This window comes from Xenopus tropicalis, chromosome 5, assembly GCF_000004195.4.
Source record: "Xenopus tropicalis strain Nigerian chromosome 5, UCB_Xtro_10.0, whole genome shotgun sequence".
Taxonomy (NCBI): domain Eukaryota; kingdom Metazoa; phylum Chordata; class Amphibia; order Anura; family Pipidae; genus Xenopus; species Xenopus tropicalis.
In genome coordinates, this window is record NC_030681.2 from 104091074 (window position 1) to 104104867 (window position 13794).

Genomic DNA, 13794 nt, shown 5'->3' on the forward strand with positions numbered 1-13794 from the left:
TGTCGCTCATGGTAACATAGATTTATTGTGGGTGACAAAACTTCCTGCGTGCTGCTGCCCTTAAAATCAATAAAAATGCTATCCTCTTCTTAAGTTTCTTCTATGGCCCTGTGGCCAACGCATGCACATTAGAGTGAAAATGATGGCTTTTTGTTAAAGTTCAGCTAATCACTCTACTGCACATGTGCACCCCCACATAGAAGCAAGAAGTTGGAAGAAGATCTTGCCATGGTGAAACTTTTCTGCTAACAACAGCACCAGCCCAGGGTATCAAGTAAGTTAATACAATAACTGGGAGGAGCCTAACATTTGGCATCTCCCCAGCGAACCTTTCCTTTAATGAAAGTATATTGGAAAGTTGGTTAGAAATACATTTTTTTTCAGGACACATGTGCAGAATTTTATTTTTCTTTATCATTTGTGTAGAATGTGTAACAGCTGGCATTTTAACTGAAGATTTGCACCTCTAGCACCCCCCTACACACCTATCCACTATAGTGAGTCGTTTAAAAAAAATACCTGCAGCATATGAACTGGTGAGTCTGCAAACAGTCTATGCAGGGAAAATGGCAACCCAAGGCTCTACAGACTTAGTAGAAAAACTTCCAGCATCCTCTGGTTAGGAGATTGTAAATCAGTGGTGAAATAGATACCTGTAATCTCTGAAGGTATAGGCTGGAGACTCCTTCCAACATTCATTAGCCTCTGGGTCCAAAAGGCAGTTATCAGCGTGAATAGGGTGGCTTAGGTCATTTCTGTTATCCTGCTGCCCTGCAAATATGGAAAAATGCTATTTTTTGTAAAAGCTGTTAAAACTACACCAACAACTTCACTATATTCCATGTGGGTTGAATTCTATAGTTTATATGCATAGATAAACGCACATCCATATATAGATCCTCTGTGGTACACACACCCTGGACAGGCCTGTACATGGCAACAAGTACCCTGGCATTCCTATTCTGTTGCTAAGGCAGTGATTCAAAATTTACCAAGAGCAGCCGTGCTTAGTGCTGCTAGTTTTGGGTGGTGGCCCTTGGGTGCCAATTTACTGAATATACCTGGTTAACAAATAACGTGATTATGAAAAATGACACCCAAATAATGAAAGAAATTATGATATAATATAAAAGATATAATTCATCCTTATTGGAGGCAAAACAATACGATTTTTTTCATGTTTAAATTATTATTTAGCAAAGTATGATGATCCAGATTATGGAAAGATCCCTTTTAAGGAAAACCCCAGGTCCCAAGTATTCTGGATAACAGGTTGCATTTCAGAGATCTGGTCACCCTAGCATACCTATATTGATCAATACCATTTATATCCCTTTATTTAAGTGAATAAACTTGTCCTTTTCTCTCAGTTTCTTTCCTCTATTTTGTTTTTTCTTTACCTTTCATGTTGGAAAAATCAGTAACTTGGAATGGCAGAAATCCTGCCTCATTAAAAACTTGGGGTACAGTAAATAAAGCAATAACCCCACTTACCCTGAAGGGCAGTCCTGCATACAAGGTGTGTATAGGAGAAATAAAGGGTAGTGTTCAGCATGAAGTAAGACTGCACAATCCTGCGGGCCTTTTCACTTACGTCGTAAAATAAGCGAGCACTGTTCATGGGTATGCGACCTTCATAACCAAACTAATGCGATAAAGAAATAGAAGGCATATGAATAAGTCATTTAATAATACACTCATCCCAAGCATTCTATAGTCATGTATACAGATACTACTTTTTTGCTACTGATTTCCATAAAGTTATCTCACATTCCTTTTTGGACCTTTTAGACAGATAACAATATTATAGATATAAAACATGGAAAGACTTCACTGGCTGCACTAATCAATGCAAGCAGAAATGAGACACTAGACGGTAATAGCTTAAATATATAGATAAACGCAGATTAACGTACCAGAATGATGTCATAATTCTTATGACTTTTAAAGATTGTATCCTACCCATTCTTTATACCACTCAAGACATATTCTAGTCCCACATTACCCTCTTGTGATGCTTTTAGAGGGGACCTGTTACACAGACATAAAAATCTGTATAATAAAAGTCCTTTTTCAAATTAAACATGAAACCCAAATTATTTTCTTAATTAAAACATCCATACATGTTATATAACGTCATTATTGCCAATAACTGTGTAGCCTGCATATGGACATATGTTCTAGCACATAAACAAGATTTTGGAATGATTCAAAGCTTGTCTTAATAACTGCTTATACAAAATGGCTGCCCCCTGCTTGTTGTGATTGTGGATTTCAAAAAAAGAATAAAAATGATTTAGTTATTTAGTGAAAGTAGTTCATTTTGCCTGATAACCTAATAGAATAGTATTTGAAATTGTTTCTAAGGGTGACATGCCCCCTTTAAAAAAAAAAAAAACATAATTAATAAAGTTAGTAAAGTTAATTTTGTGTTTAAATAAAATGTAAAAATAATTAATAATTAGTCAGACTAGATTTGATAAAACCAGAGTCCATCAAGTTCAACCCTTCCAAGTGAACCCATTATGTGTTGAGTAGATTTTATAATCTGCATGCTGATGGAACTAGTCAGCTCACTCTCACTGTCAGCTCTTACCTAATCTGTTTATAATTATTCATGGGACTTTAAACTGGAAACATGTAGAGTATGGACTATGAGGTAGGAATTTGGGAGCACAATGAGGTAACACAGACAACTGTGGTGTGTGCACAACAAAGGCCTTAAAATTAAAGCCCAGCATAGTCTGTGTACTACAGGAGTGTGCCCGGCAATGTCTTGCTTTCCGTCACTGTTGTGCATGCTGCCAATAAACAAGACCCTGGGAGTTCCACACACTGTTCTGCTCCTGAATTTGGTCTGGATGAACAACAACAGGTCAGCTGTGCTTGTGCTATGGGACATATTTATCAGAAGGTGATACGTTCTTCACAAAATTTAAAAACTTGGATTTGTTGGCAGAAATACATGATTATATGTAATTTAATATTGCCTGGGAACTATTTTGTAAATAACAGGTCATTCACCTGTTCCTAAGTACGGCCCTTAGTTTGTCTGTGCAGTATGTTGACCTAACAGAGTGGGTTGATTCTTTGATGGCATTGAAGCTCCATTAAGGATAACCCCACAAAATGCAAAACTCATTTATCACCATAAATATACATATGTACCTTTAGTGCCTTCAGAACAGTAGCACCTTCAAATTTCTCATTTGGGGTATGGGGTGATGTTTTCCCTCTGTATCCATCACCAGCCAAAGTTATCATCTGAAAAATAAACAGTTAGTGTTTAGAAAAGCATTGTGTAGTGTATTCTTTACTCAACAGATACGTTGGGTCTTGTGGGCACCATGGTGCCTAATGCACGTGTGTGGGACTGTGGAGGAGAGTGGCCAGCTAGGAAATCAGAAGGCAGGCCAAGGAAGGCTGGCTTATGCCTAGGGAATGAATCACCAGTGAGGTTACTAGTCTAGGCAGAGTTTGGGCTCACCAATTTTCAGTTCCCAAAGAATAGTGATGAAGCCCCTTCCATCCCACCTCAGATGTAATTATATTTATGGTAGGAGTTAAATGTGCATACTTTATATGCACACCGCGTGTAGATGGCTGGCACTGGGGAGTAGTTCACGGTCACGTATTAGTTACGTCTCCTAAGGTTATGCATGTTATGGCGAAGACTTGGTTATGTTCTTATATTAAATAAAGCTGTGACACACTCTTCATAAAAAGAGAAACAAAGACCATCTCTTTATTCTTAAGGAGCTTTAGAAAATGGTTATGCTTGGTGGGATAAACATGGGTTTCCTTAGCCTTTGCCACAGTCCAAAACAAACATTTAAAACCCTACAGTATTAAGTGCCAAGTGAACAGAACCTGCAGTCTCAGCTAATTCGGTTATTTAATCAAATAAGGCAAGAATGCTTCAAAACAACCACCTAATAGTGTGTGGGTTAGTGTATGTGTCATAGGACCAGCAGCTACTGCTTCAAGCTGGGAACTAAAGTTTAAATGCAGCTAGATTATTAAGTAGATAAAAAATTTGAATTTGACACTCTTCTTGTACCACTGCACAAACTAGGGCAAGGTCAAAGAGGACAAGGTCCCTCTTTGTATGAAGCTGTGCTGTTGCACTCTCCTATAACTGGATACAATCTGGAACAGCGCCACTTTTATTCTTCTTTTTTTTTAATTCCTTAATTGCAATTAATGAAGCTTAATGAAGCTTAATAAAGCTTAATAAATGGCCACATAAAGCCTGAAACATTGCTGCAATGCCCTAAAAAGCGTGGAATAAAGGCATTTGTACCAGTTCTATGTACCAGTAGAAAGTGGCTGTTGGAGAACCTGCACTAAAGCTTATATGCATTGTTTTGCTGACTCTCCTATAAGACTACACTGTCCTGAGGAAGGGAACAAAGATGATTTATGGTCAATACAGGTATGGGATCCTTTATCCGGAAACCCATTATTCAGAAAGCTCCGAATTATGGAAAGCCTGTACATTGTACTTGATCCCAACTAAGATATAATTAATTCTTATTGAAGGCAAAGTAATCTTATTGGGTTTGATTAATGGTTTATTGATTTTTAAGTAGAATTAAAGGTATGGAGATCCAAATTACGGAAAGACCCCTTATCCGGAAAACCCTTGGTCCTGAGCATTCTGGATAATAGGTCCTATATCTGTACAACAAATAATATTATGAAAGGCTCCAAGAACAGGAATGATGGTAAGGGAATTATTAAGGAGTTCAGGTTTCCATTCATAGAACACAGCAAGAATTAGCAGACACAATAAGAAGTTGGAGGAAGAAGAATGAAAGGGAACATAAGGAAATACCTCTAAAGAGAAAGGGACATAAAAGCATGGAATATCCTTCCTGCAGATGTGGCAGGGGTTAACCCAATACAGGAATTCAAACACACACGGCAAAGCTACAAAGAAGTTATAAAGACATAAAGGAGAACTCCACCCCAGCTTTTTGCATAATGAAATTAAAGTGTAAGCAACTTTACAGTGTACGTTACTTCATTTTTAATGGTTTTGAAATTGTTAGTGAAAGCAGCATATGTGTCTGCTTTTCCTATTTTCTATCTACTGGTGCAGGCTCTTGAAACAATGTAGCAAAATTCAACAATTTAAGAATCCTTAAATTGTAAGGCATTATGGGTAAGGCTTATGAGTAAGTGCCCATAAGGCACAAAATGCAATAGGCTGTTGTTTTTGTCCAAATAAATGACTTTTATGTTCCACTACTGTTTCAATTATTGATGGTCTTTTGCATTTAAATTGTTCTAATCTCAGCATTTGGTAAACCCTTTGGTTTTTTTTAAACTTTTTGATACAGAGCATATACACTGTTGATATTCCATTGAGTATGTGAATTGGACTCTTAAATGGAGAAAAGCATTTTTTTACACTGTTTTAAAAGTCAGGATAAGCTGTGTTTAAAGGCAGAACTAGAAGTGCAAAAATAGTGATTTAATCTGAAATTAGGTATACAAATGGCAACTATAAATCTGGATTGGAAAGTTGTTTAAAATGACATTTTCTTTCATTATGCATAAAAATTATAATGGACATGGAGTTCTTTTTAAAAATAGAACTAAGCAGACGAGATGGAACAACTTGGTTATGATGTCAAATACTGTGTTTCTATGTAGGCTCTGTGCGTGGATATGGCACACCTCAAGAAGTGGACACATAAGGCTCTTTGTGAGGTTAGAAAACTCACATTGGCAACTGTTTGCAGATCATGACATTCCTGCTCTGATATAACATTATCCAACTGGACTCTCTGAGTGCCATTGAGAAAATCAGAGCTATGCATGAGTTTTACTTCATCGTATATCAGAGAACCCCCTGCATGGAAGAAAACAGACAGATAAAACATTAGTATCAGTACAACACGTATGTAAAGATGTGGTTACTGCAGTAAGGTATCAATTTAACAGCTCCATCAGTTTAAAGGTTTTCTCCCTAAACATTTTTGCCACTTCTGAGCTGGTAAAATTCATGTGGAACAGAACTCTCTAGGAATAAATGCGATTCTGTTAGTCTGTCACATACTTTAGTAACCATAATTGTACCCCCTTCCTTTCCAAATATCACTGGCAATCCAGTAGGGCTTTTAAAGAGACGATCAAGGTGATGCCCTTTAGGCTAATGCCAGACGTGGCGTTTTTACGCTGCATATTTTCTTATTCTCTTGGCGGCTGAAAAACGCACGATATCATCATCCATAGGAATAACTTAAACAGTCTTGATGGAAAACACACTATGCATAAATACGCTGGAAAACGCGTTACCACGGACTTTTCATGCGTTTGCCGAAATACGCCGTTATTTGCACAGCAACCTATTCCTATGTATACACAAAGGCAGCTGCCAGACCTTGCTGAAATAAGCGGCGTTTTTACTATTTCGCACTATTAGCACCATGGAAACGGGATTTGCTGCGTCACCAGTACTAGGCAAAACGCCTGGCTGAAAAAAGCCATAGTCAGGGGCTGTGTCGGTTGTGCCGCGTTTTTAGGCGGAGAAAATACGCAGTGTAAAAACGCCACGTCTGGCATTAGCCTTAGATAATACAAGGTCTAAAGGGAGGGGGCAGCGACAGATGAGAAATATAAAAAAACAAACTGTAAACAAGGTCAGTGATATGCTGCTTAATCAACCTGAAATGGGTTTTAAGTGCATTATTAGCTGGCTTTTTAGGGCTGTGGCACACAGGGAGATTAGTCGCCCACGACAAATCTCCCTTGTGGCGGGCGACTAATCTCCCCGATATGACATCCCACTTGCAACAGGCAACTTCAGTGATTTTGGCAAATTGCCGGCACCGCATGTGCCATCCCACCGGCGATTTACATTACATATCGGGGAGATTAGTCGCCCGTGACAAGGGAGATTTGTCTCGGGTGACTAATCTCCCCGTGTACCACAGCCCTTAAACATCTATTAACAAGCAGATAATTTTCCATGGAAATTAAATGGACCCTCCACCTAAAAATTGCTTTTGCCTGGTGAAAGACAATGTAATGAACAATGTGTTCTGAGCAACTTTTCAATAAATATGAATTCAAAATGTTTAATGTTTTAACTTTAAATGCAATTGCTATGATGTCGGATTTACTTTCTCGGCAGCCCTGGTTCTGACTTGTGAAACAATGTTGCAAGAAAGCTGATTAACAGACCTGGTGACAGTACTACTACTACATTGTTTTAATAGTCAGAGCGAGAGAACAGAAAATCTGTGCTTTAGTGGAGGAACGGTATAATTTATGTGTACAAGAATAGGAATTGTTCTAACCACCAGATGGCAGCAAATGATAATCAAACATTTACGATTGCGAAGTATCCTCAGTAATACTATTAGGTCCTAAAAACCTTTACTAGGGAATATAAAATATAAGCCATGGCCTGGGTAAGGATGTCAACAATAATTTAGGTCTCTCATTGCCGCAAATTGATGGAAAAAAACGCAAAAGGACTGTATAGGGGTCTGCACAGGCCCCACTGGGGCCTAAAGATCTGATCAGTCCAGTATAGCAATCCAACTGGGAGTCAAAATCTGGTTGATCTTATGTATGGTAAGCTTTATGAATTCATACAATACAGTATTACAAAGATAGGTCATCTCAGAATTTTAGGGCACTTAAGTGCAAAGACACCACTCTGGCAGTACCTCAAAGCCTAATGATACGTGGGTCATTTTTTTTCAACTGGTGTATATACGGTATGCCAAAACAGAAATGCCCATTCTTTCCGACTTTGAGCCAGATTCAGTTCAAAGAAAAAGTTATCTTGCACTTTATCATGTAAAAACTCCTGGATTGAGATTAAATTCGAGGAGAAAACAAACTTCTTCTAATTCAGTTCCAGGTATTTCTCCCTTTTTCTCGCTAAACTGAATCTGGCCCTTATATTTGTGTGTGTGCACTAAAAGGCACAGGCTCATATTCCGAGAGCAAAGGGTTACAAATGCAAGACCAAACAGATAACATATGCAGACATAAGGCAAGGATAGTCAGTGGGGTGGTAGAGTTACTGTTGTTTTGTAAAGTGATGGTAAATGCAGAGTAAGAGGTGAATACCAGTGATTTCTGAGCATGTGAGCAAAGAGTTAGGGGGGTTAAGTGAGTAATCAAGTTGCTGAGGGCTTAGATTATAGTGTTGCAGAAAAAGGTGAATTTTAATAAATAGTAGCAGTTGGAAACTACAAGTGTTCTATTTGAAATTGAGTATTTTAAGTAAAAAAATAGCAAAATGAATTGTGTATGACTTATCACAGGAGAATGTTATAAAGGACTCAGCTCCAAAAAAAACCCCAAACTTTGTAAGGTAAAAACAAAACCAAAACTCTGTTTTATTTACACCTGAATTATATCCTCTACAAATTGAGTTCTTGAGTTTAGACTCAAGAAAAGATGGAATTTGGATGCCCCCTGCAGTGCACAATAGGAAGTGCAAGTCTGGCTTTTACTGTGGATGAAGCACAGGACTTTTGTACAGATTCATTGTCTTATTATAGTTCAGCTGAGCTGCTGGGTCTAATATTGATGTTGCTGGGTTGCTAGTTGTTATTCCAAGACTCAGTTCAGTCATTTACTATCTGTCACATCAGTAAAATCCAAATTTTCACCTTCCTAAGAAAATTTTGACAGTAAAAAACCTGACTGTTACTGCACCATTATACAATGAACAACTGCTTGTTGGTTTGAGCTAGACACAGGTCAGAAGTGGGAGGGTTCAAATTGTAGGTGTGGGTTGACAAATGCTGATTGCTGATTGGTTACCAATGAGGGTTACCCAACTGTTTTAAAATATTAAGGGCCAATTTATTATGCTGTGTAAAATGAAATTCACTGAAAAAAAAGTGTAAAAAGCTGTGTAAAATAAATGGAGAAATTCTCTGTCCAAACGGCGGATTTTATTCTGTTATTTTACATAGGTTCAGGCAGAAAAAAAAACACGTAAAAAAAATTCCACAGATTTTACACAGTGAAGCCTGGTGATGTGTGGCGAACTTTGTTTCTGTTTTTTACACACCATAAAAAAATCTGCCCCTAAGATACAATTGGCCGTATTGCAACAGTTGAACTCATGGCAACCAATCAGCAAGCTGCATTTACTGGTCACTTTTTTTGTAAACAACTTTGTGACTTTTATTTCACTTTTTCTGTCATCAAAAATCTTTCTCTGTTTCTTTATAAAGGACTGGGTGCCTGAATAACAATAAAAGCATTAAAGTATTAAATAAAACCATTTATATTAGGAAGTCATTCTGGGAGTCACTTGCAATTTTGGGCCTGGAAAAAAACATGAGGTTAAACTGTCAGCTGTCTGTTGTGGGGGGGTCTCTCTTTATAGCCACTGTGTTCTGTGTTCCTAAGCTACAGGCAACTGATATAATCTCTCTTAGCAGAGACTAAATAGTTGTATAGTTTTCATATTTATGTAGTACAAACAGAAAGGACAATGTGCACCAAAAGGGTAAAATATCTCTGCAGATTGTGGCAAATGTTGCCTAAATTTAGAACTGTTGAACTTGTTTTAATGTGTACTCTCTTCCTTATTTGTGCCAATGCTCTATATACTATTCTCTCCAGCATTGACATTTCTTTCTCAGTTTTTTAAAGGTACTAGCCCCAAACTTTCTTTGTGCAGCCTATCAGTAATTCAGACACATACATCTTCATTATGTACATTTGATATAGTACCTACCTTCCCTTAACTGTCTGTCAACCTTTTGTACCATCTTCTTTCCTGATAACATTCCTGTGACATCAGACAGCTCAGTAGAAGTGCCTAATGGCAGCCTGTACTCAAAGAACAGAGATAAGGTATTTAGTTAATCACAAAGTGCCTTGGGCAAGCCTCATTTTGGCAAGCTTGCAGCAAAGAGGTTGAAATTATGACACTAAGGTCAACACAAAATTACTTAAAGAGAATAAAACTAATATGTGATTTGCTAGTATGGTATTTACTCTAAGGACTGTGTCACACACAACATGAAGGTCAGTAGGTAAATGCAATAATGGGGGATAAAAAACTTTGAAAAAAAAAATCCAAACACTGTACAGAAAAAAACAATTTGGCAAACTTACTGGATGCTTATCTGTTAAGGCCAGACCATAGCTACAGTGGAGGAAATAATTATTTGACCCCTCACTGATTTTGTAAGTTTGTCCAATGACAAAGAAATGAAAAGTCTCAGAACAGTATCATTTCAATGGTAGGTTTATTTTAACAGTGGCAGATAGCACATCAAAAGGAAAATCGAAAAAATAACTTTAAATAAAAGATAGCAACTGATTTGCATTTCATTGAGTGAAATAAGTTTTTGAACCCTCTAACAAAAAAAGACTTAATACTTAGTGGAAAAACCCTTGTTTGCAAGCACAGAGGTCAAACGTTTCTTGTAATTGATGACCAGGTTTGTGCACATTTTAGGAGGAATGTTGGTCCATTCCTCTTTGCAGATCATCTCTAAATCCCTAAGGTTTCGAGGCTGTTTCTGTGCAACTCTGAGCTTGAGCTCCCTCCATAGGTTTTCTATTGGATTAAGGTCCGGAGACTGACTAGGCCACTCCACTCTTAATGTGCTTCTTCTTGAGCCACTCCTTTGTTGCCTTTGCTGTATGTTTTGGGTCATTGTCGTGCTGGAACACCTATCCACGACCCATTTTCAGTTTCCTGGCAGAGGGAAGGAGGTTGTCGTTCAGGATTTCACGATACATGGCTCCGTCCATTTTCCCGTTAATGCGAATAAGTTGTCCTGTGCCCTTAGCAGAAAAACACCCCCAAAGCAAAATGTTTCCACCCCCATGCTTGACGGTGGGGACGGTGTTTTGGGGGTCATAGGCAGCATTTTTCTTCCTCCAAACACAGCGAGTTGAGTTAATGCCAAAGAGCTCTATTTTGGTCTCATCAGACCACAGCACCTTCTCCCAGTCACTCACAGAATCATTCAGGTGTTCATTGGCAAACTTCAGACGGGCCTGCACATGTGCCTTCTTGAGCAGGGGGACCTTGCGAGCCCTGCAGGATTTTAATCCATTGCGGTGTAATGTGTTTCCAATGGTTTTCTTGGTGACTGTGGTCCCTGCTAATTTGAGGTCATTAACTAACTCCTCCCGTGTAGTTCCAGGATGCTTTTTCACCTTTCTCAGAATCATTGACACCCCACGAGGTGAGATCTTGCGTGGAGCCCCAGAGCGAGGTCGATTGATGGTCATTTTGTGCTCCTTCCATTTTCGAACAATCGCACCAACAGTTGTCACCTTCTCTCCCAGCTTCTTGCTAATGGTTTTGTAGCCCATTCCAGCCTTGTGCAGGTCTACAATTTTGTCTCTGACATCCTTGGACAGCTCTTTGGTCTTTCCCATGTTGGAGAGTTTGGAGTCTGCTTGATTGATTGATTCTGTGGACAGGTGTCTTTTATACAGGTGACTAGTTAAGACAGGTGTCCTTAATGAGGTTGACTAATTGAGTAGAAGTGTCTAACCACTCTGTGGGAGCCAGAACTCTTAATGGTTGGTAGGGGTTCAAAAACTTATTTCACTCAATGAAATGCAAATCAGTTGCTATCTTTTATTTAAAGTTATTTTTTCGATTTTCCTTTTGATGTGCTATCTGCCACTGTTAAAATAAACCTACCATTGAAATGATACTGTTCTGAGACTTTTCATTTCTTTGTCATTGGACAAACTTACAAAATCAGTGAGGGGTCAAATAATTATTTCCTCCACTGTATGTATACAACCCTCTTTCTCATTCATTTGAGCTTATTTAGAAAATGTGCATAAACATTATCTGATCTTGTTACTCCATTTCCCAGCATCCCTTAAGCTGGCCATACATAGAAAGATCTGCTTGCTTGGCAAGGTTGCCAAACCGATTGGATCACATTGAATAGTAGCAGTCACAGTCCGGGTGCGGGTCAGAAGTGGGTATATAAAGAACAATGTCTCTTTGGGTTGGGCTAGGTGCAGGTCGGAAGTGGGCGGGTGGTTGTGTGCGGGTTGACAAAAATAAATGACAGGATGCGAGGAGTTCCCAACTGTTTGAAAAGATTAAGATGTAGAAAGATCTACTCATTTGGTGAGGTAGCCAAAACAATTGGATCATATTGAATAGTAGCAGTTAGAGACTACAGGTGTTCCATTATAAATTAGTACTTATATATAAATTAGAATTTATATATTCTAGGCAACAAAAAGTAAATTGTGCATAGTTTAGCATAGGAGTACATCATAAAGGGCTCAGCTCCAAAAAATCCCAAGACACAGTTTTATTTCCACCCTAGTTATATTCTTTTTATATTGAGATCATAAGAATTTAGAATGATCAGTTCAAATTAACATGATTCATGCCATTGGGAAGAGGATAGCAATCAAAGAGCTGATGCGCCCCGTGCACCAACAGGATTTTTAAACCTGGACTATTTTAAGCCAGATATTGTTTGAGCATGCCCACCCGAGGGCCCCATACACAGGTCGATAAGCTGCCAACCTAGACTGTCGCCAGTTTTTATTAGCCCATGTATGGCCACCTTTAGCCAATAGTGTAATGCAACCTCACCTTGTTTCACGGGGACCTCCTGAGAAAGTGCTGTTGAGTGTGAAACATGTTGAGGCTGAAGGGCATTTTCAGGTTTTTTTCCATTCACTTTGATGTGAGCGCATTTTTAACTTCTAAATATTTTTTTTTATTACACTCGAAGCACTCCTCTCTTGCTGTTTTTAGATAATAGGTCCTATACCTGTAATAATAAAACAGTACCTTGTACTTGACCCTAACTAAAATATAATTAATCCTTGAAGGCAAAAAATCCTGTTGGGTTTATTTATTGATAAATTACTTTTTTTTTTAGTAAACTTAAGGTATGAAGGTCCAAGTTACAGAAAAATCCCTTATCTGGAAAACCCCAGGTTCCAGGCATTCTTTATAATAGATCCTTTACCTATACTAACCTCATGGCATGAGTACTCAAGTATAGAAAGCCACAATAATGGCTAAAAGACATTGGGGCTGAATCACAAAAGGTCATTAACACTTAACGCATAGTTTTATTCGTTAAAAAGGGTTCGTTAATTAAGTAACAATTCATCAAAGTAATTTCGCATGCGTTACTTCACATATCACATGTGCAAAGATCTCAATTATTGCAAAGCGTTATGTCCATCGCATTGCAAGAATTATTTAATAGAAATAATACTAACGCATAATTCACAGACATGTTTTAAGCGTTAAAAGCATAAAATGTTGCGATAATTACTGTGAAACTTAACACCTCCTAGGAGTGGGCGTTACTATAAAAACATTGCGGTTCGTGAGCGTTTGTGAAGACAAGATGGAGTTTGCAGTTGGATTTCTGTTGGATTGTGAAGAATAGAATCAAGCATGTGATCGTCCTAGAGTGATGCATCCTTGAGTTTTCAGGGAAATGGTAATTTTGAGAACGGTAGTTTTCAGAAAGTAACTGTTACGTGCATAATAGTGTGCGCTAATATCACGTGCTATGACATAACAAATAAATATATTGTATGCTTTAAAATATTGCTTAAAAATATGTAATCGCAACATAAATAACAACAATAAAATTCCTTCTTAATTCAGACAAGTGTCCTTATTGTGAATTGATCGTTAATTCTCAAAATATAAGAAGTGATAATTTTAACGCTTGCTAAAAATAACACTCGTTTTTTTTACCTTTTGTGAATCGGCCCCATTATGTTTAGAAACCAGTTAAAACAGGACTAAAGCCTAAAAAAAAAGAACCAGTTGGAAAT

General features: G+C 38.0%; 1 protein-coding gene across 1 annotated transcript in view; it reads right to left on the minus strand.

The window, feature by feature from the left end:
* The window catches only part of p3h2 (prolyl 3-hydroxylase 2), a 106896-nt gene that overhangs the window by 1740 nt on the left and 91362 nt on the right, over nt 1-13794 (minus strand). Inside the window, exons 8-12 of the mRNA XM_002934042.5 lie at nt 9725-9819; nt 5733-5860; nt 3169-3264; nt 1495-1645; nt 654-771 (exon numbers count right to left, since the gene is read on the minus strand). Coding sequence (XP_002934088.2) covers nt 654-771; nt 1495-1645; nt 3169-3264; nt 5733-5860; nt 9725-9819 — 588 coding nt within the window. The remainder of the gene's footprint in view (nt 1-653; nt 772-1494; nt 1646-3168; nt 3265-5732; nt 5861-9724; nt 9820-13794) is intronic.